The sequence below is a fragment of the Drosophila biarmipes genome, unplaced genomic scaffold (genome assembly GCF_025231255.1).
Source record: "Drosophila biarmipes strain raj3 unplaced genomic scaffold, RU_DBia_V1.1 ptg000017l, whole genome shotgun sequence".
Taxonomy (NCBI): domain Eukaryota; kingdom Metazoa; phylum Arthropoda; class Insecta; order Diptera; family Drosophilidae; genus Drosophila; species Drosophila biarmipes.
This window is the reverse complement of record NW_026114535.1, coordinates 4,835,536-4,857,476: the sequence shown is the minus strand read 5'-3', so window position 1 is coordinate 4,857,476 and position 21,941 is coordinate 4,835,536. Positions and strand designations below refer to the sequence as shown.

General features: G+C 35.8%; 1 protein-coding gene across 3 annotated transcripts; it reads left to right on the top strand.

The window, feature by feature from the left end:
• Positions 1-19,980: 19,980 nt before the first annotated feature.
• Positions 19,981-21,381, top strand: LOC108031811 (transcription elongation factor 1 homolog). Of its 3 annotated transcripts, XM_050890253.1 has the most exons (4): positions 19,982-20,049; positions 20,250-20,528; positions 20,610-20,741; positions 21,154-21,381. In XM_050890253.1, the coding sequence occupies exons 3-4, from the start codon at positions 20,626-20,628 to the stop codon at positions 21,284-21,286; spliced, it is 249 nt and encodes an 82-aa protein (XP_050746210.1). In that variant the 5' UTR covers positions 19,982-20,049; positions 20,250-20,528; positions 20,610-20,625; the 3' UTR covers positions 21,287-21,381. The 3 variants fall into 3 exon arrangements, 2 of the variants coding, with proteins under 2 accessions (XP_016961028.1, XP_050746210.1); XM_017105539.3 differs by having other exon boundaries at positions 19,981-20,528; XR_007765517.1 differs by lacking the exons at positions 19,982-20,049; positions 20,250-20,528 and adding an exon at positions 20,803-20,910 and having other exon boundaries at positions 20,612-20,741.
• The last annotated feature ends 560 nt before the right edge of the window (positions 21,382-21,941 follow it).

Here is a 21,941-nt window from a genome sequence, read left to right as displayed (position 1 = left end):
CTAAAACATCATTTTTGGACAAACAGACAAACTGAAAAACACAATTATTTTTATACCCGTTATTGGTAGAATAATTCTTGATCAGGATCACTAGCCGAGTTGATCTAGCCATGTCCGTCCGTCCGTCCGTATGAACGCTGAGATCTCGGAAACTGTAAGAGGTAGAAGAGTCAGACCTGGTATGCAGCGGGGTAATAACGCCCACAATTCGCGAAAATCTGTAGCGCTTTTGTGACAGAAAACAATTTTTTAACTGAAATGTATTTGTCTCATCAATGCCTATCGATTGACCCAAAAACCACGCCGCGCCCACTCTAACGCTCACCAACCGCCCATGACTGTGGGGGTCAGAATTACCATTCTAAAATATTTTTTTTCCTAAAACGCATTTGTCTCATCAATACCTACCGAGTGACCCAAAAAAAATTTGCCCTGTTTACTCTAACGCCCACAAACCGCCCAAAACTTTGGTAACCACAGTTGTCATGCTAGACAATTATTTTTTGCTAAAAAAACTTTTCGATGGACCTAAAAAAATGTTTACGACGAGATCCTTAGGATCACGATGCCCGAAGGCATCACGCTCACTAAAAAGATCACTGACTGCCTATCTCTGGCACGTCCCATAAAGGGTTTGAAATAAGCGCGCGAGAACGCACAAGTTTACCTGTATTCAATTAAAATTTAAGCTCGAAATAAATAGTCAGAAGTTTATTTTGTGGCATAATAATACATTTTTTCAATTATTTTGGTATTGCGAAATCGATTTGTTATATATCGAAGTTATTTTTCTAGCTTCTTTTCGGCGAATTGCATATACGAGGCATGAGCTTGTTTCTGATGTTAATTCAGAATTACAAAATGTAAAGTGTTCACTACAGTTTAACGTTTTCAGATCATGTCCACCTTGATTCATGAACATAGTTTTTGTGCTGTCTTTTAAATTGTTCGATGAATTGTCAATTTCCTCATTCAATTTCTATTTACTAATTCTTTTATTGTAGCTCTTTACACATCTAGTCTCAACCTTAAAATGATGTATATAAAATTATTTTCTTGTTGGTGTTTCTTTAAAAAAATTTCCAAATATTGTATTGACTCTCAAAAAACTTCTTTAGAAATCAAATAATCACTTCGGTTTGTAATTTTCCTAAAAATCTTTAGAGTTTGTGGAGAACTGCTTTCTCCATCGTTCCAAAAATGCTGTGATGTTTATGGGTTAACTAAAAATTTCAGTTTTTCGAGAATTTATATTTGGCAAAAACATTTCCTTTAGAATAAAATTATTTTATATAATAACTAGATTGAAATCTTATATACATTTCATATAGGTGAGCATACTAATTATTTCTAAAATCGACAAGTGAATCAATTGAACTTTTAAGTTTGATAAATTATATGTAATACTAATATGGAATTTTCACTATTATTACGAATCGTGATTTTTCGCTGTTAGCCGACGATTTCACATTCCACGTGTATTGGCTGCCATGCCCCAATTTGTGGCTAACATATGATGATATGATATTAATATGGAATTTTCACTATTATTACGAATCGTGATTTTTCGCTGTTAGCCGACGATTTCACATTCCACGTGTATTGGCTGCCATGCCCCAATTGACGGCTAACATATGAATGAATGAATGAATGAATCCCTGGTAATATATGTTTCTAGTGGCATGCCATTGTTATAATTTTAATTTTTTTACTTAATTCGATTCATGTTATCAGGTTTTAAAATAACATGAAAAATTCTTTCACTAAGTCAAGTGTTTTGTAAAACATTTCCTTCTCATTATTTTATCTTATACAGGTACAGGACCGACAGCTAGCCTTCGATTATTTCATTATTTGTCTGACCGTTTCTTTGACAGCTATATGTTAGAGTCCTCCGATTTTTAACAATAGTCTTAATTCGCTCAAGCCTACCCACTGACCTTCAGAAACTCTATTCTCTCTATTAAAGCCTTCAAAATCTTCTTTTGCCAATTTTAAATACCAAAAAGATAATACTTGGTCAGGGGTGAGTTCTCTGGAGCCGCTCTTAAAGACTTCTTGACGAAATAGGACTACATGTAATATCCTTCCAAAAATCAAGGAGTAACTCGATGGTAGAACGTTTTTATTCCATTCTGACAGAAATCTATAGAATTATTCTGAGTAAGAGGAAGGAACTAAAATTAACCATAGAGCGACCCACTGAAGTACAAATTTAACTCCATTCGAGCTTTTTAGTGTCCGAACTCTCATTTTCGAGAACCCAGCCAGGATAATAGATGAAATTAAATTTCACTTTGCTTTGGTAGGTTTTACTGGACAGCGAGGTAACATTACGTGCTATAAAAAAGTAAAAACTACACAAACAGAATGTTTTGAGACTTCGATATTCATACTCACAATGTAATTTTATATATTGATTTCGGAAACAACTCAACGGCTTGTTAGTGAAATCTTGGGTAAAGATCAATAAACTTGGGAAAACAAAGAGTGTTAAATCCTTTACCATATTTATGCATGTAGTTCATCAGAGCAACTACGAGGAATAAGCAACTAAAATAGATGACGTGATTGAAAACATTCCTAAAGAGCATGGTTTTGAAGATTTAAAACTTACCCTACACCAAAAACTATCTCCCCAAAAATAGAAAAATGAAGACCAAAAGGGGACTAATTAATGGATAAGGCCACATAGTGAAAATAATATGAACGCTTTTGACGAGGGAAAAATAAATAAAGATCTAGAAGTCTTACGCGAAAATCCTTACTTACTATATTCAGTCCAGATGGAAAAAATAAAAAAAAAACCAACAGAACAAAAGGTAGAAGTTAAGTTAAAACATGAATTATATAATGTGCTTTTATTAGAATACACTTCTGTGAATAAAACACTTATGTTTAACATAGTTTCGACTCTGTCCCAACAATTTTACAATTTGTACAGCCTCATTGCATTACCACTCAACAAACCAATATATTCCTACCAAATTTTAATATTAAGATTGATGTAGAAATTAAGATTATAGTTACACCTTGCATAAAAAGGGCAGTACATATGTTTGCGAAACTCCTTTAACATCGATTAACACAGAATGCCTCTACATTTTTCTGCAGCACAATAAAAAGGGGTCACCCAAAAGGGGTCCTTCCTATAAAAGGATTGATGGTGATCCTCAACCTGGACTATCACCTTCTGTTGGATCTTGAGCACGATCTTTTTCTTCGCTAATGGGACCAAATACGTTGAGGCCGCCACAACAATAATTGATGACATCAACATAAGCCTCACTCATGTCCAGAACTTGACAACAATTCCTAAGGATGAACCCATAAGCCTATAGGTGTTACAACTTAGCAAACTGGAAAATGAGTTAGCAGTTACCAGCATAGAGAATGTCACACTACCCTGCGGACCCGTTATGGCCATCGTTAGGAAGAGTTCTGATGTGTGACAAATGACATCACCTCCACCCAAACCCCCGAGTTACCTTCAACTAACGGCGATGCCGTTCAACCCGGACTTCGAATCGCCGACACAGTATACTCTTGCGTCGGGCCGTAAATGCTGACCAAAGGTATTTCGCAAACGAAGCATATGTACCCCACTATTAAGTTAGATCTTTTGTGTACTCAGAACTTAAACAAAATTCAGTCTTAGAGCGACAGTAAAACGAAGAAATTGACTTTATTATTGTTAAGTCTAAAACCTCAAACCAGCCACACCCGGACCACATTCACCAGAACACATACGTAATTTGACTGTGTCTGTGTTTTAGCCTTCCTAGTTTCTTTTACGCACAGCTAAGCAAATATCTTCAGTCAAGTAGGACAGTAAAGACATTCTATTGCTACCAGCAGCAAACGAGATGCTGGGACAGCTTGAGCGGATTAAGAATCCTATAATTAGAATTAAGGCAACAGTTCATAGCCAAGTTCACTCGGCCTATGTATGCGAAATTGAATGTGGTTTAGATATTTTAAATATATACATTGAATAGGCGTTAGAGTCGCCATAACATATACAGGCTTGTAACAGACGTGTAAGGAAGTTGGTATAAGTAGTTTTATTCTTCTGATAAACAATTTCGATTCATGTTATCATGTTTTAAATTAACATGAAAAATTCCTTCACAAAGTTAAGTGTTTTGTAAAACACTTCTTTCTCATTATTTTTACTTATACGGGTACAGAATCGACATCTAGCCTTTCACCCAAAACCCCAGTTATTACCTACAATACAGTGTACGAGAAGAACCAAATGGTGATTAAATTTTGTAAAGTACACAGAAAAGAAAATTTTAATTTTATAAGATAATATGTCACTGCGTTGCAAGCTTTTGACTGAAATCAGTTTCATCAGCAGGGGTAAACAAATAAAATAATATTTTGGAAAGTGAAAATATTTTTATTGTGCTTGAATCAAGTCCAGTCATTAGTATATAAGTATTATTACTATTTTTTTTTGTTGCCGTAAGTTACGATCTGCAATCTCTTCGGAATGTTAAGATCTAGTGCAATCAGTAACTATGGTTGTTCTGAAATGACTGGGGAAATAATAAGTACCTTTACTGGGGTTTCAAAATCGGAGGTACATGACGATAGTTATACCCGTTACTCGTAGAATAAAAGGATATGGTCGGAAAGTATGTAACTGGTAGAAGGAAGCATTTCCACCCCACAAAGTATATCTATTCTTGATCGGGATCACTAGCCGAGTCGATCTAGCCATGTCCGTCTGTCCGTCCGTCCGTATGAACGCTGAGATCTCGGAAACTAATAAGAGCTAGAATATTTATACTTGGCATGCAGATTCCTGGGCTTCCTACGCAGCGGGGTGCCCCGCCCACTCTAACGCGCAAAATCCTCGAAACTCTGTTGCGCCTACAGGTTTTATGATAGAACCAAAATTATAACTGAAATGTATTTGGCTCATCAATACGTATCCCACAAATGGCCAAAACGCTTTTATCTGTCTGCAGCCCACATAATATCTACTAAAACAGCCGGTGGCGCCCTAAAATATCGCTTTTCCGCTTATATATCTTCATTATCTTTTTGCTCCCTTAAACTGGGTAACGGGTATCTGATAGTCGAGGCACTCGACTATAGCCTTCTTCTTCGTTTTAGTTATGAATTCGTCGCTGTTGTTATTTTTCTTACGATTCGAGATATTTCAATCGGTAACGATCTTTCTTTAAGAGATAGCAGATCTATACCACTTGAGATAAGATTCACCTGTGACCCGGAATTTATTACACCTCGACATGTTTTAAGTTGGCCGGTAGGCCCTTCTAATGGCCTTGGCGGTCACGAGCAGAACCTGTCCTCTGGGGTTGTCGTAGCCTGCGTTGGTTACTGCGACGGCCACTAGATTGCTAGTCAGTCCTTCGTGTAATATTGACTGATGCCGTTGATGGCAGTCCCTCAGTGACCCACTGTTTTCAACCTTAATTTGTGCATGCTCCTACTTGAATAATAGCCTGGCACCGCGTTTAGGGCGTTTTAGAAAATGGATAGAAAAACATGCATTAAAGTGGTGTGCTCCTAGGTGACAAATGTTGCAGCTCTCTTCGTTGAGGACTGGCTGATGGCGGAGTGTTGTTGTAGGTTGTGCACTTATAGTTTCCAGCATTCAAGTACACTCCCTAACGTTAAAATTTCCTTTGGTGCATCCAGCTAAAGTTGATTGGTCTAGTTTTGTATAAATGATAAAACACAGGTTTGGATCACAGGAAGTGTGCTTAAAGCTATGTGGTGCTCCAAGCTGTTGCGCATACCCGTTAATTGGCGCGTAATCGACGATTTCTCCTATTTCCGCAAAGAATAAAATTTTGCTGTTATGGTACCTGTCTTTTAGTCGTTGCCAGGTGCCGACATATCCGCCTAGAGAGAAGTCCGTGTCTGTCAAAATGTTTTTTGCTTCACCGCGGAGTAAGCCTTGTAAAATATGCAGTTTCTGTCTGGGTATAGTATATTCTGCACTAATTCCACAAATAAATCTTGAAACCGGGGCCAATCTAGATATTCGTCATAAAACTCGGGAGTACAGATGGTGGTTAACCTCTTTTGTGGCAGCTGCCTTATGGGCCTGTCTCAATAATTCCCCCTGGGAGCGTTGCAGAGCTGGGTGGCGGTTGGCGCATTTGATGCAATAATAAGGGAGGATTCTTATTCGTTGCATCGTTTTTATAGCTAACGATTAACCGCGCCGATCGATAAGTCACACTTGATTTGCTTGACTAATGGGTCTTTTGGGTTGTTCTAGATCCGCCGAGTTACCTTTTGAGGTCCGCTTGCTGAGTCCATATTGTCTTTGAATACTTGTTAATATTTTTCTTCCAGCTCCTTTAATGCTGTGAGTCTTGAGTACTCATCTTTAGTGTGTAATAATGCTTGCTGGTCACAGCATTCTTCATCAAGGTCACAGAATTTCTGCCAGAGATCGCTCAACTGCTTATGCTTACTAGAATAATAACCGTCTCGGTGGTGTTTTTCGGCAGAATTCTTGCCATAGTTCTTTATGAGCTGTTGGGTCTGTCCTTGTAGCTCATTTTGGTTCTCTAGTAGTCGATTGTGAAAATCGGTTCTTGTATGACTTGTTTCCTCAATGAATTAAGTTGACATAGGGCGTTAAGTTAACACTCGTGTGTATGTGAGTCGATGCTTGGACGATGCTTGGTATCCCGTAAGGCTGGATGATCTATGATATTCTGTGAAACTGGATTAGGCTGCGTATCCTGTGCAGCTGGAGTAAGCTGCGTATCATATAAAGCGTATAAAGCTGGATAAAGCTGCTGTGTATCCTTTGAAGCAGGAGCTATGGTATCCTGCAATGCTGTAGAAAGCTGCGTATCCTGTAAAGCCTTAGTAAGCTGCGTATCCTGTGGAGCGTAAAGCGTATAAAGCTGGATAAAGCTGCTGTGTATCCTGTGAAGCAGAAGCTATGGTATCCTGCAACGCTGTAGAAAGCTGCGTATCCTGTAAAGCCCTAATAAGCGGCGTATTCTGAGGAGCTGGATTAAGCTGTGTTCCCATGGCGGGTGGATATAGTGTGAACTTAGCGGTATTTTCCACCAGTTATAGGTTCAGCTTTTGGTTGGAAGGGGTCGCTGGAGTGTGATCCTTTGTTGGTAAAGGATCCCGTCGGAGTCACCAATGTATTTGCCCAACTGAAGTAGGCACTTTCAGTCACGCCGCGGTACAAAGGGGTTATAGTGAGCGCCTTGTCGCTGGCACGGGGACTCTTTTATGACAGGACGATCGCGTCACGACGATGCACGAAGAGCCGATGCGGGCACTCCGCTGAGGCTTGAGCAACTGGAGGTTAGCTGCTATTTGAAGTAGATTTATTCTTAAGATTTATTCTTAAGTTGGTACTTGCTTGTATACTAATTTGAACACTGAAGTTTACCGAATTGAGTTATATTCTAGAGTAGGCCATTGGTTTTCGATGATGGTAGCAGTTAGCGTAGTTGAGTCGGCTGAGCGCCTTGTACTGTTTCCATCTGGGCTACTGCTTGATTTTTTGGGTGTTGGACTTGTTGATAATTTTTGGGTACGAACAATTATTATTATTGTTGTTTTTTTTTTACTTATTAAAATAAAAAGCGGCTCCTCTGCCTATTTTTCGGCCGCCTTTTGTCTCAGCTCTCAGGTTTTAAGACTTTTCTCATGAAGAGATAATATTTCTAAAAATGTTTCTTCCCATCGATCTGGGCACTTGTGTTGAGGGATTTCAGCAATCCTTTACACCTCCAAGTGAAGTGAAAGTAAAATACATTTGGAACAAAGGAAACAGTTGAAATTTAGGTACACACATTTGGGTACGAACAATTATTATTATTGTTGTTGTTTTTTTTTACCTTAACAATTTGTCGGCAGCCTTTTGTCTCAGCTCTCAGGTCAAGGTTCTCTTTGCTCCCTCCACTCACACCAATTATATATTATTTTTTTTTTATTTTAAGACTTTTCTCATGAAGAGATAATATTTCTAAAAATGTTTCTTTCCATCGATCTTGGCACTTGTGTCAAGGGACTTCAGCAATCCTTTACACCTCCACGTGAAGTGAAATTAAAATACATTTGGAACAAAGGAAACAGTTGTTGTTACACCAGAGCGATTTCAAATATACAGAGAGAATTATTTAAGTATATCGTTTTTGAATATAGAATATTAATTCTTAAAAAACTTGTAAGAACATTCTGATACATATGCTCTCAATATAGGAACGAAATGGTTCGAAAATTTAACTGAATTCTCTTTTGACAATTTTTTTGCAATTATATACTTATAACTGGACTAATAGTTTGGTTAATAAGAAAATCAATCTAATTACCGCCAGAGGAACGATCGGAAAACTGGTGGGAAAATAATACGAAAAAATTATATCTTTGGTGTTTTTAACATATAACCTTCTACGCTTGAAAATAAAATTTTTGAACAAATTTCTGAATTCCATTTTATCAAAATCAGGCGGCTGTATCATATAGCTGTCATAGGAACGATCAGAAAATTGGCATTGGCATATTGTCTTATAATATTGGGAACATAATTTTTAATATTTTTAAGAATTTCGATTTAAATTTAATAAAAATCGGACGACTCTAACATACAACTGTCAAAGAAATTGTCAGAGAAATAATTAAATATATATTTTTTAATATCACTAGCAATAATCCTTAAAAATTTAACATTGTGTAACTACCTTTGATAATTTCTTATAATTAATATGGTATATACTTCAGCTTTATTCACCTTTTGGTTCTTCTTGTCCAATGTAGGTAATAACTGGAGTTTTGGGTGAAAGGCTAGCTGTCGATTTTGTACCTGAATAGTATAAAAATAAGAAACTTTGTGAAGGAATTTTTCATGTTAATTTAAAACATGATAACATGAATAGAAATTGTTTATCAGTACAATAAATCTACTTATACAAACTTCCTTAAAGGTCCGTTACTCTGTTGAACAGCTACAGTTTTAAAGAATAGAAGTAGAAAACTGGAAATAGAAATCAGTAAGCAACTACAAACAAATAATACCACGCCCCAACACGTCTACCATAAGCTTGAATCAGATATTAAATTTAAACACGTTCCTGTATAAGGCCTATGATGTTTTCGATGATGTTCTGGGATGGATCAAATCAATGTTTTAAAAATGAGACATATGAGAAATGTTTTATTGTAAGAACTATTTTACATCTTAGTGTGGGAATCGAGCTTAAAATTGCGTGCAAAACGAGAGACCGGTATATTTCTTACAGACGTTGCAGTCAGAAAAAAACAAAATAATAATCCTACAAAAATGTTTTATCAGTCTCTTGTGCCTTGGGTAGTGGAATGTGTCTTTTATAAGGTTCAGGCTATGATAGCAAGTCGATTTTTCGTAAGTGAGATTTAGGGATAGGTCTTGTGACATTATTGGTGACATGCTTATGGATCGATTGTGGAAAAAGTGAATGATTCTGGAACGGGATGGGTAAGACATCTGAGGAACATAGTAACTTACCATAATCAAGTCTAAGCCATTAAGGCAAGAGATAAATACAACGTTTAACCAAAACCGAATAGAAAGTTACCATTTAAAACCAAGTACTTTAGAGTTGATAACCACTAAAACCAAGTCTTAAACACCAAGGTGACAGCTAAATTCAAGGTGTAGCCAAGACTAAACAAGTAGTTACCATTTAAAACTAAGTACTTTGCGTTAAGTAACAACCAAAAACAAATTACTTTACAGTTAGCAAATATCGAAAACCAAGTCCAAACCATTAAGGTAACAACGGGTAACAACTGTACCAAGTCCAAAAAGCTCAACCACTTTCATGAATCAAAACAACCAGATGAACTTGTAATCAATATGTTCAAAAAATTAAAAAAAAAGACGCTGATATCGAAGACAAGGATGGCTGAAAATGTAAGCTCCCGGTTCTCAAAACGCGCAAAACAACGAAGATTAGACAATCTTTAAAATAAAAATCTATAAAATTCTGGATGGAGCATTGGAGAAGATTGCTGTTAGTAATTGCTGAAAATTATAAAAAAGTTTTATTTAATTGTAATCAAGAACTACTATTAATGCTGACTAAGAATCTTAAAGATGTGTTCCAACTCAACTTCTACCTTTTGTTCTGCTGGTAAATTTTTTATCTGAATATAGTAAGTAAGGAATTTTTGCGTAAGACTTCAAAATCTTTAATAATTTTCGCCTCATCGAAAGCGTTAATATTATTTTCACTATGTGGCATAATCCGTTAATTAGTCCCCTTTTGGTCATACTTTTTCTATTTTTGGGGAGATAATTTTTGGTGTAGGGTAAGTTTTAAATCTGTGAAACCATGCTCGTTAGGAATGATTCCAATTAAGTCATGTATTTTAGTTGTTAATGCCTTGTAGTTGCTCTGATGAATTACATACATAAATATGGTAAAGGATTTAACACTCTTGCTGTTCCCAAGTTTATTTTTATAAGGGGTTGATCTTTACCCAAGATTTCACTAACAAGCCGTTGAGTTATTACCAAGATCAATCTGTAAAATTACATTGTGAGTATGAACATCCAAGTCTCAAAACATTCTGTATGTGTAGTTTTTACTTTTTTATAGCACGCAATGTTACCCCATCGTAAAGTGAAAAATTTCTTCTATTATCCTGGCTGGGTTCTCAAAAATGAGAGTGCGGACACTAAAATGCTCGAATGGAGTTAAATTTGTACTGCAGTGGGTCGCTCTATGGTTAATTTTAGTTCCTTCCTCTTACTCAGTATAATTCTATAGATTTTTGTTAGAGTGGAATAAAAACGTTCTACCATCGAGTACTATTTGCTTTTTGGAAGGAAGTCCATGTAGTCCTATTTCGTATTGCGTCAAGAAGTCTTTAAGAACGGCTCCAGAAAATTCCACCCCTGATCAAGTATTATCTTTTTGGATTTTAAAATTGGCAAAATAAGATTTTGAAGGCTTTAATATAACTTGGGTAGGCTTGAGCGAATTTATACAATTTTTAAAAATCGGACGACTCTTACATATAGCCGTCAAAGAAACGGTCAGACAAATAATGTAATAATAGAAGGCTAGCTGTCGGACCTGTACCTGTATAAGATAAAATAATAAGGAAGAAATGTTTTACAAAACACTTGACTTAGTGCATGCATTTGTTATGTTATTTTTAAACCCGATAACATGAATCGAAATTGTTTATCAGTAGAATAAATCTACTTATACCAACTTCCTTAAAGAATCGTTACACTGTTGAACAGCTACAGTTTTACAGAATAGAAGTAGAAAACTGGAAATAGGAAAACAGTAAAAAAACTAGAAATATATAAGAATAGATAATTGAATCAAATATTAATATTAAACACGTTTCTATATAAGGCATATGATGTTTTCGATGATGTTCTGGGATGGATCAAATCAATGTCTTAAAAATGAGACATATGAGAAATGTTTAATTGTAAGAACTATTTTACATCTTAGTGTGGGAATCGAGCTAAAATTTGCATGCAAAACGAGAGACCGGTATATTTCTTACAGACGGTGCAGTCAGAAAAAAACAAAATAATAATCCTACAAAATATGTTTTATCAGTGTCTTGTGCCTTGGGTAGTGGAATGTGTCTTTTATAAGGGTCAAGTTATGATAGCAAGTCGATTTTTCGTAAGTGAGATTTAGGGATGTGACATGTTTATGGATCGATTGTGGAAAAAGTGAATGATTCTGGAAGGGGATGGGGAACATAGTAACTTACCAATATCAAGTCTGAGCCATTAAGGTAAGAGATAAATACAACGTGTAACCAAAAACGAATAGATAGTTACCATTTAAAACCAAGTACTTTACAGTTGCTAACCACTAAAACCAAGTCTAAAACACCAAGGTGACAGCTAAATACAACGTGTAGCCAAGACTAATCAGGTAGTTACCATTTAAAACTAAGTACTTTGCGTTAAGTAATAACCAAAAACAAATTACTTTACAGTTAGCAAATATCGAAAACCAACTCTAAACCATTAAGGTAACAACGGGTAACAACTGTACCAAGTCCAAAAAGCTTAACCACCTTCATGAATCAAAACAACCAGATGAACATTGTAATAAATATGTTCAAAAAATTAAAAAAAAGACGCTGATATCGAAGACAACGATAGCTGAAAATGTAAGCTCCCGGTTCTCAAAACAAGCAAAACAACGAAGGTTAGACAATCTTTAAAATAAAAATCTATAAAATTCTGGATGGAGCATTGGAGACGATTGCTGTTAGTAATTGCTGAAAATTATAAAAAAGTTTTATTTAATTGTGATCAAGAACTACTATTAATACTGACTAAGAATCTTAAAGATGTGTTCCAACTTAACTTCTACCTTTTGTTCTGCTGGTAAATTTTTTATTTTTTCCATCCGCACTGAATATAGTAAGTAAAGAATTTTCGCGTAAGACTTCTAGATCTTTATTTATTTTTGCCTCGTCAAAAGCGTTCATATTATTTTCACTGTGTAGCCTAATCCGTTAATAAGTTCTCTTTTGGTCATACTTTTTCTATTCTTGGGGAGAAGTTTTTGGTGTGGGGTAAGTTTTAAATCTTCAAAACCATGCTCGTTAGGAATGTTTCCAATCACGTCATGTATTTTCGTTGCTAATGCCTCGTAGTTGCTCTGATGAATTACATGCATAAATATGGTAAAGGATTTAACACTCTTACTGTTCCCAAGTTTATTTTTATAAGGGGTTGATCTTTACCCAAGATTTCAGTAACAAGCCGTTGAGTTTCCAAGATCAATCTGTAAAAAACTATGAGTATGAATATCAAAGTCTCCAAACATTCTGTTTGTGTCGTTTTTACTTTTTTTCAGCACGTAATGTTACCCCGCTGTCCAGTAAAACCTACCATCGCAAAGTAAAATTTAATTTCTTCTATTATCCTGGCTGGGTTCTCGAAAATGAGAGTGCGGACACTAAAAAGCTCGAATGGAGTTAAATTTGTACTTCAGTAGGTCGCTCTATGGTTAATTTTAATTCCTTCCTTTTACTCAGAATAATTCTATAGATTTATGTTAGAGTGGAATAAAAACGTTCTACCATCGAGTTACTATTTGATTTTTGGAAGGAAGTCACATGTAGTCCTATTTCGTATTGCGTCAAGAAGTCTTTAAGAGCGGCTCCAGAGAACTCCACCCCTGATCGAGTATTATCTCTTTGGAATTTTTAATTGGCAAAATAAGATTTTGAAGGCTTTAATATAACTTTGGTAGGCTTGAGCAAATTTAGACAATTTTTAAAAATCGGAGGACTCTAACATATAGCTGTTAAAGAAACGGTCAGACAAGTAAGTAATGGAATAATCGAAGGCTAGCTGTCGGTCCTGTACCTGTATAAGATAAAATAATGAGAAAGAAATGTTTCACAAAACAATTGACTTAGTGCATGCATTTTTTATGTTGTTTTTAAACCTGATAACATGAATCGAAATTGTTTATCAGTAGAATAAATCTACTTATACCAACTTCCTTAAAGGTCCGTTACACTGTTTAACAGTTTTTAAACCACTTTGTTTGTTTGTGTATAAATGGAAAAGAAGTAAAAAAATTGAAATTATACAAATTTTAAGCCCCTAGAACCATATATTACCAGGCTGCAACATCTCTACCATAGACTTGAGTCAGAAATTAAATTAAAAGACGTTCCTACATTAAGTCAATGTTGCCTTCGAAACTTGTTCGAATATTTATCTGGGATTAATCTTTTAAAAGTAATGCAAAATCTGAGAAATAATAAATATTCAGAATTAATTTACATCTATCTATGGAAATTAAGCGAAAAATTTCGCGTGGAGCGAAGGATAATAACCGGTAGAAAGAGTCAGAAAATTAACTACATAATTATATATTTATTTATCTATGAATATAATAAAATATGTTTACAATAATAAAATAAATAAATAAATAATAATTTATGATCGCATAAAATACGTTTCATTCTGTAATTAAGGTACAGGTACTAAAAAGGGATGGTCTTGAGATGTATAATTTTGTCTGTGGTCCTGTGCGTCGAGTCTTAAGTGTGTGACTTATATGACGGGCAGGTTATTACCTCTGCATCTCTTTTATCGGTGTAATTGTAGTTGACATGCGGAAAGAAGTAAGTCTTTCTTATAATGTTTCTGGAATGGAATAGGTAAGACATCTGAGGAACATAGTAACCACCCAAAACCACGTCTAGACCATCAAGCTAAATACAAAGTGCAACCAAGACTAAACAGATAGTTACCAAGTACGTTTCAGTTAGAAACCACCAAATCCATGTCTAAACCATCAAGGTTACCAATCCAAAAAGCTGAACCACTATCATGAATCAAAAAAGAGTTCAATAAATTTGATACATGGTGAGTTCCAAAGTAAACAGGACTTCTTTAATCTAGCGCCCTCTAGTGGCGCCATCTATATGTCAACTGGTGCGTAAGAATCTGCTATTGTCTATCGACATACAGTAAAAATTTCATGACACTTTACCTATTGGAATTGAGTTTATTGCGTTTTAAGTGTCAGTATGTTTTTGTCATCCGTGCGAAAATGAGCTTCGAACAAAGTGCCAACATTAAATTCGCCGTCTCATCGATCGACGCTATTTGACCAAAAATTACATTTTAACCATCAACCACTCCCCGTATTTACCTGATATGGCACCGTGCGACTTCTACCTTTTCGGAAAAATGCATTTGCCGATGAAAGGAAAGCGTTATGCAGACGTAGTTTCCATTCAAAAGTCTTCCACCGGCATACTGGCGGCCATACCGGGCAACGAGCTTAAACAATCGTTTGAAATGCTTTTGAACCGTGCAAAACGCTGTATTAAAACAGAAGGAGACTATTTTGAATAAAATAAATTGATTTTGCCGAAAAAATTATTTGTTCTGTCTTTTTTTAAATGACCTGTTTACTTTGGAACTCACCTTGTAAAAAGACGCTGATATCGAAGACTAGGATGCCACTGAATTTGTTAGATTCCTAATCCTCAGGCAGAGCGCAAAACAACAAAGGTCTTTAAAGTAAAAATCTATTAAACTCTGTATGGATCGTTGGAGTCTATCTTCAAATTTTATGTACCATTTAAAATTTGTTGAGAATGGCTGCGGTTTATATAAAAGTTGTATTAAGAAAAAGTGTTAATGCTTACTAAGAATCTTGGCTATATGTTTAGCCAATCCTGAATTAAACAAACTTTTAAATTTTTTACAAGAATACAACTGGAGTTGGTATTCATATGGTAACTCCAAATTGGAGCAATAAAGCCAATACACGTGGAAAATGGAAAATTCACATGAATGTCGACTTTAGAAGCCCACCTATATGAAATGTGTAAAAGATTTCAATCTAATTACAATTATTTTTAACCCCTAATGAACTTCAATTGAAGGCCCCTGTCATTGTGGCCGTTTAAAGTTAACAAAATGTTTAAAGAAACAGTTTTGATTGATGTTCAAGGTTTCTTTGCTAATAATAAAAATAATTTTATTCCAAAGAAAATTGGAATTGTATTCGAAAAAGATCCAAGCTTGAATAATTGTTTTAAATAGAACCACCATATGATTTTACTTTGCTAAATATAAAATCTCGAAAAACTGAAACTTGGTTAACCAATAAAAATCATAAAATTTTTTGGTACGATGGAGAAAAAAGTTTTTCACAGTTTTTAATTGTTTTTCTCGAAAGTTTTTTAGGAAAATTACAAACGTAAAACTGATTATTTGTAAGGGTGTTTAAAAGAAACGACTTCTAGAGAAGTTTTTTGAGAATCGTCAGCTTACCAATATCGTGGAAATGGTCTGTCCGTCATCAAACAGAAACCGGTTTCCATATTGTCAAACACATCTTAAGGGTGGGGTTTGTGCTCTAACAATGCATACAAGAAGAAGTTTTGAGAATCGTCAGCTTACCAATATCGTGGAAATGGTCTGTCCGTCATCAAACATAAACCGGTTTCCATATTGTCAAACACATCTTAAGGGTCGGGTTTGTGCTCTAACAATGCATACAAGAAGAAGTTTTGAGAATCGTCAGCTTACCAATATCGTGGAAATGGTCTGTCCGTCATCAAACAGAAACCGGATTCCATAATGTCAAACACGTCTTAAGGGTGGGGTTTGTGCTCTAACAATGCATACAATATTTTGACATTTAAAAAAAAAGCACCAAAAGCAGAAATTAATAATAACAATAAACAAAGAATGTTTTATATACATCATTTTAAAGTTGAGACTAGATTTGTGAAGACCTACAAAAAAACAAGATTAATAAAATTAAATTCCATGAGGAAATTGAGCAATTGATCCAACAATTTTAAATGACATATAATTGATCAGCACTTTCTAAACACAAAAACTATGTTCATGAATCAATGTGGACATGATCTGAGAACTACGAACTATAGTGAAAACTTTATATTTCCTAATCGTGAATTAAAATCAGAAACGAGCGCATACTTCTTTTATGTAAGTCGACGGAACGGAGCCAGAAAATTATTTTCAAATCATATTTCGCAAAAATAAACCTCTGACTTTTTGTTTCCAGTTTAAATTACAGGTATACTTGTGCCCTTTATGACCTTTTTCACGTTCACTCTTCTTACGTGACTATTAATTGCTCATATTGAGGATGAATAATGTAATCCTGTTTGCAATGCTGAAATAAAGGAATAAATGTATTTTTATGCTGAAAAACAAACTTCTGACTTTTTATTACGAGTTTAAATTACAGGTATAGTTGTGAGTTGTCGAGCGACGTCCCTTTATGGGACATGAGGGAGGCCATTCGTGATAGGAAACAGCTAAAAAAGATGGATTGGAGTCATTTTAAGATGTTATTGTTGAAATAATGAATAGTTTGGAAATGCCGTTGTCAGAAATTGAAGTTGTCGAAATTTCATAGCGAAATGTACTACATAAAATAAGGTATGAGATTCATAATCTATAGGTATAGGTCTTTTGGAAGGGGTTCGGAGGACTCAGGCTACCCAAAAGATTGTTCAATTTAGGAAACAGGTCTCAAGTGGGAAGAGCGACAGAATTATTGGATACCGGAGCATCTATAAGTGTCAGCGGCCTTTGATTTTTTACCACCATCCATGCAAGTCTCTAAAGTAGTATCAGGCAATTGAAAAACGGCGATAGCCAACGAAGGATTCTTAGTGAGGTGGTCGCCAACAACGTCATCCAATTTACGCTATCAGTTTTTTTTTGTCTGGAAGATCTGTTGGCGGTGTCGGATAGTTTCGAAACCATCTAAAGGTCTTAGGCTTAGAGGCTGGAAGTGGGGAAGGAGATATACGGACTAACCCAGAAAATATATCGGAAATGTCTGAATTTCCTTTTCCAAAAAGCTTGAAACCTTCCAGAAGTTTCTTGGGGATAGTAGGCTCGTATCACATGTTTATCCGCAATTTCGCTTTGGTAGCGGCCCAAGAGAAAATTTTAGATGACTCCAGATGGAAACAGCATTTAATCGGCTAAAAAGAATCGAAAATTATCAATAATGTCAAGTCATATATTTAATTCTGTGAAACATGCAAGACCCCCAAGTATCCAAACAGAATACAGCGGCCACAAATAGGTGCGGTACTAAAGTCAGAGGGGTTTTCTCAGCTGTGCAGTGTTCTCATATACGCAGTGTTTACTTTCTAGGTCTATATAGCAGATCCCTCTTTGACAACTTGGAAATTTGCATTGTTTTGGACCATTACTCCAAGTTCGTGTTCCCAAAAGCGATTAAAAAGCTCAAAGCAGACGTCATAATAAAATATAAGCAACAGGAAATATTCCATACGTTCTAGTTCCCATAAACCACAATTTTCCAGCCGGAAACTAGGACCAACGTATATTAAAGCCAAAATCCGAAAGAAGTTAGGGAATTCTTGTTATGAGGTGGAAGATTTACAAGAAAGGCAAGGAGAGCAACAGACCCTTCTGTCAACTTTCCCTTGTTCTGTTTCCCATTTTCCCACATTTTTGACATTTAGATCTTTTTGGGCTGATCGATCTGGCCGTACGAGAGTCAAGTTGTGCTTGAGAAAAAAATTATATCTAAAGTCTAGTTTTTGTGTAAATATCCAGCGCAGCGCTAAGTACAAGCTGGCTTGGCGCTTACGAAAATAAATTTGCTTCGGCCAAAAATAAATTGCACAATAATTGAATGCATTTTTGGAAACAAAAATAACGCCGAAGCATGCACCGAAAACCATGCATCCAAAAAGTCTACAGACCGCCGTCCCAATTTGATTGTTTCGAAATTATCTTAAAATATGTGAACATTTGCCTATTTACCGGAAAATACCGCCAAGTGCAATTTAATTCCGCAAAGGCTAACAAAATGGGTCAAAATTGGTAAAAATTCGAGAAAATGTCAAGAAAAAACTACAAAAAACAAGAAATGAAAGAAAATCGTCGATGCTTTAGTTGAATTCTAAAAATTATTATAAGTCTAAACTAAATTATTGGTGCGTTGGGTCCAGAAAAAAATATTATCTGAATTTCTAGGTTTTCCTCAGGATTTCTTTGAGGAGGACATCAGCAATTTTCATCATCATCACGACAATTATGTATCTTCTAATAATTATTTAATGGCAGATAAAAAAAAAGATGATGAAAGGGAGTGGTTTTAAATTGTGACTCGATCGAATTTCTCTTTTCCTATTAATGCGTCCAAACTAAACAAAAAATATCTGGATTTCTATGTTTTCCTCAGGATGTTTTCGAGGAGGACATCAGCGACATTCGGTGAGCGAACAAAAGTTCCTACTACTGCTAAAATTTATACTATAGTAAAAAGAAATTCCAAGTTAAAAAAGAGAAATTCAAAATTTCTTAAGATGATATTAATTAAAAAAAATAAACCTGAATGAGTGGCAGAAAGTAAATTAACAAATCAAAGAAAGTATATAACAAAATTATTTACATTTTTGGAAATCTGATTCGAATGTCTGGCTAAAATTTTTGATATTTCGTTCCTGTGTTTTTCTTTTCCTTTCTGACGATTATTTAGTTAATTCGAGAGATTCTTTTTGATCTGCACTGACCTCATGAAGGCTTCGTTGCCATGGTTTTTGTGTTTTTCCTTCCAAGCGGCTCCTGCACGAACACAGCCATAGGTCAAATTTCTTATTCTTTAGGCCGCGGCTAATAGTGCTCATTAAAATTCACTTGCTAATCCTCGCATGTTTTCTGGTATTTCCTTAGCCTATCTGAATACTGCGCTGGATAAAAGACCCGACAAAAAGCATTAACCGCGTCCTAAACTAAGCGATTTTCATCGATGTGAGTTCTAGGCTGTAACTGGAAAGGAAGCTAACTTCGGCACGCAAGAGCTTTCTACACCGTTTTGGGTCGTCCCCGGGGTTGCATTGTATTCTAATTTAAAAAAAAATAAAAACTAACTTTTTATTTACTCGCAAAGTAAAAGGGTATACTAGATTAATCGAAAAGTATAAAACAGGTAGAAGGTTTCCAACCCCATAAATTATATGTATTCCTGATCAGGATCAGAGATATTTGAATATTTCAAGCAATCGTTAATATCTTTCATAATATCATGATGATATGATGATAATAACCGTTACTCGAAGAGTACCCTTTTGTACTAGGAGCAATAGCCATGTCCGTCCTTCCGTCTGTCCATCTGTCCAAATCAACGCTGATATCTCGGAAACTACAAATGCTAGAAAGGTGGGACTTGGCATGCATACTCTTGGGCTTCCTGCACAGTGCGTGCTTGTTTTAACAGGGTTCCACATTTTTTAACGCCCACAAATCACCCCAAAAATGTTCCGACCCCAGTTTTTATTCTAGAAAAAATTTTATCTGAAATGTATTTGTCTCATAAATACCTATCGATACCTATCAATATGATGCCCCGACGATTGTCGATAACATCGCCCTGCATCGGACCGAGAAGCGCCACGTCAGTATGTGGGCTTTCTTATAATGACATGCAAACTACTCTACGCGGTAAACAGAGAGGAACCGCGCCGCACCGCAACGCCCTAGTGTGCGCAGACATTTAAGTTGAGTATAGCATTCTTCCTTGTTACCATTGATTTCATTCGAATCAAAAAAACATTAGAAAACGTATCTTGTAACGGCAATCTTTCTCAATTTAAACGCATTATTTAAATCAAAATAGTTGACGTCGTTTCAAAAAAGCTTATCTTAAAGTCTGCATCTATTTCATTGGAGTTTCTGCTAAGTCATTTATTGATTTCAGGGATGTGTCATCGCGTTATTTTTATTTGCTCATAGTTTGGGGAAATGAAAAAACCACATGTGGCCAAACAGAAATAACTTTGGGAATCTATAAAATCGATAAAATATACCAATAAACAAAAATATACCATTGAGGAAATACCTAGCTGATAATATACGTAAAAGTATATAAAATACCATTTTTGTCACGCTGGCATATCCGTAGTTGGAATGGTGGCCGGACTTCTGTGAGAATATGCTATTATGGATTATCTATCAAAGGTCTTGTGTATGGATATCTGTAAGAATCAGCTATAATTGACGTTATGTGGGAATCAGAAAATACAAATTAATCGTTATCTTGACATTTGATTTTGATTAGTATCGCATGAACAAAAATGGGTAGAAGGAAGTCTAAAAGAAAGCCCCCGCCAAAAAGGAAAAACATCGAGCCACTTGATCAACAATTTAATTGCCCATTCTGCAACCATGAGAAGTCGTGTGAAGTTAAAATGTAAATAACTCTGGAAATTAAAACGGTTTTAAAAGCAAATTGTGTGACTACATACATATAGATAGAACAGTTCTAAAGGTGCGCGCTGACTGAGACAGCGCAGTGCGGTGTTTAGCGCCTGGAGAAATTTAAATGGAAGCCCGCACACTGAAGTGGCACTACTCTCCCCGTAAGTGTCCGAAGTACGAGCAGAGCGAAGCGGTACATTTTCTGTTTTCGGGATCTTTCGGCTGCTAAGAACAATATCAAAAATAGACTGACATTACATTTTAAAGCCGACAATTACATGCGCCCGGACGACTTGTGTGCGTTTCTCATGCCGCACAATGCCGCGCCGCCTCAGTGCGTGCGCACCTTTAATCTCTTATAATATTCAATAGCCAAATAACCTTATCTGTAACAAATATTTCAGGGACAAAGGCAGGAACACCGCAAAAATAACTTGTAGAGTGTGCCTGGAGGACTTCCAAACTGGAATTAATTTCCTCTCAGAACCTATAGATGTTTACAATGATTGGGTGGACGCCTGTGAAACTGCAAATTAATTAGAATTTATGTTTAGTTGGTTTCTAATTTTTAAATCTATGATTTACTGTTAGTTTTACGAAATTTAATAAATAGAGTTTAAATTGAACCGTAACGTTAAAGTGTATTTCACTATAAAATGGCTTTATATGGGTGTATGTACGTTGAAGAAAAAAATGTGTGCTTACCCTGCAAGCAAAAAGGCGATAATTCTATCGCATATCGTCCAGAAGTCACTTCTAAGTCACATCTGGAAGATAAAAAGACGATAGTAATATAAATATATAGCGTAGAAGTAACTTTTAAGTCACTTCTGGAAGAAGGCGATAGCACACATTTCGATAGCAAAGAAGTAACTTCTGAGACACTTCTGGATGATAGAAGATGGCACACATTTTACAAAAACAAAAAAGGTCGCGATCTCAAAAGAGTAACCTCTGAGACACTTCTGGACGATAGTTAGACGATAGCACACATTTTACAAAAACAAAAAGGGTCGCTATCGCGAAGAAGTAACTTCTGAGACACTTCTGGACGATAGTTAGACGATACAAAATCAAAGTTACTGGGAAAAAGGAGGACACGATAAGTGCTGTTACGCTTTATTTCTGAAAATTCCTCTTACTTTATACCTACGCTGTTGTTTTTCGACCGAGCGTCAGTTTATTTCGCACT

Excerpts from the sequence above, each read along its gene's own strand:
- LOC108031811 (XM_017105539.3), top strand. The coding sequence starts at position 20,626 with ATGGGTAGAAGGAAGTCTAAAAGAAAGCCCCCGCCAAAAAGGAAAAAC. Across the intron at positions 20,742-21,153 it reads AAGTCGTGTGAAGTTAAAAT|GGACAAAGGCAGGAACACCG; the intron begins GTAAATAACTCT and ends CAAATATTTCAG.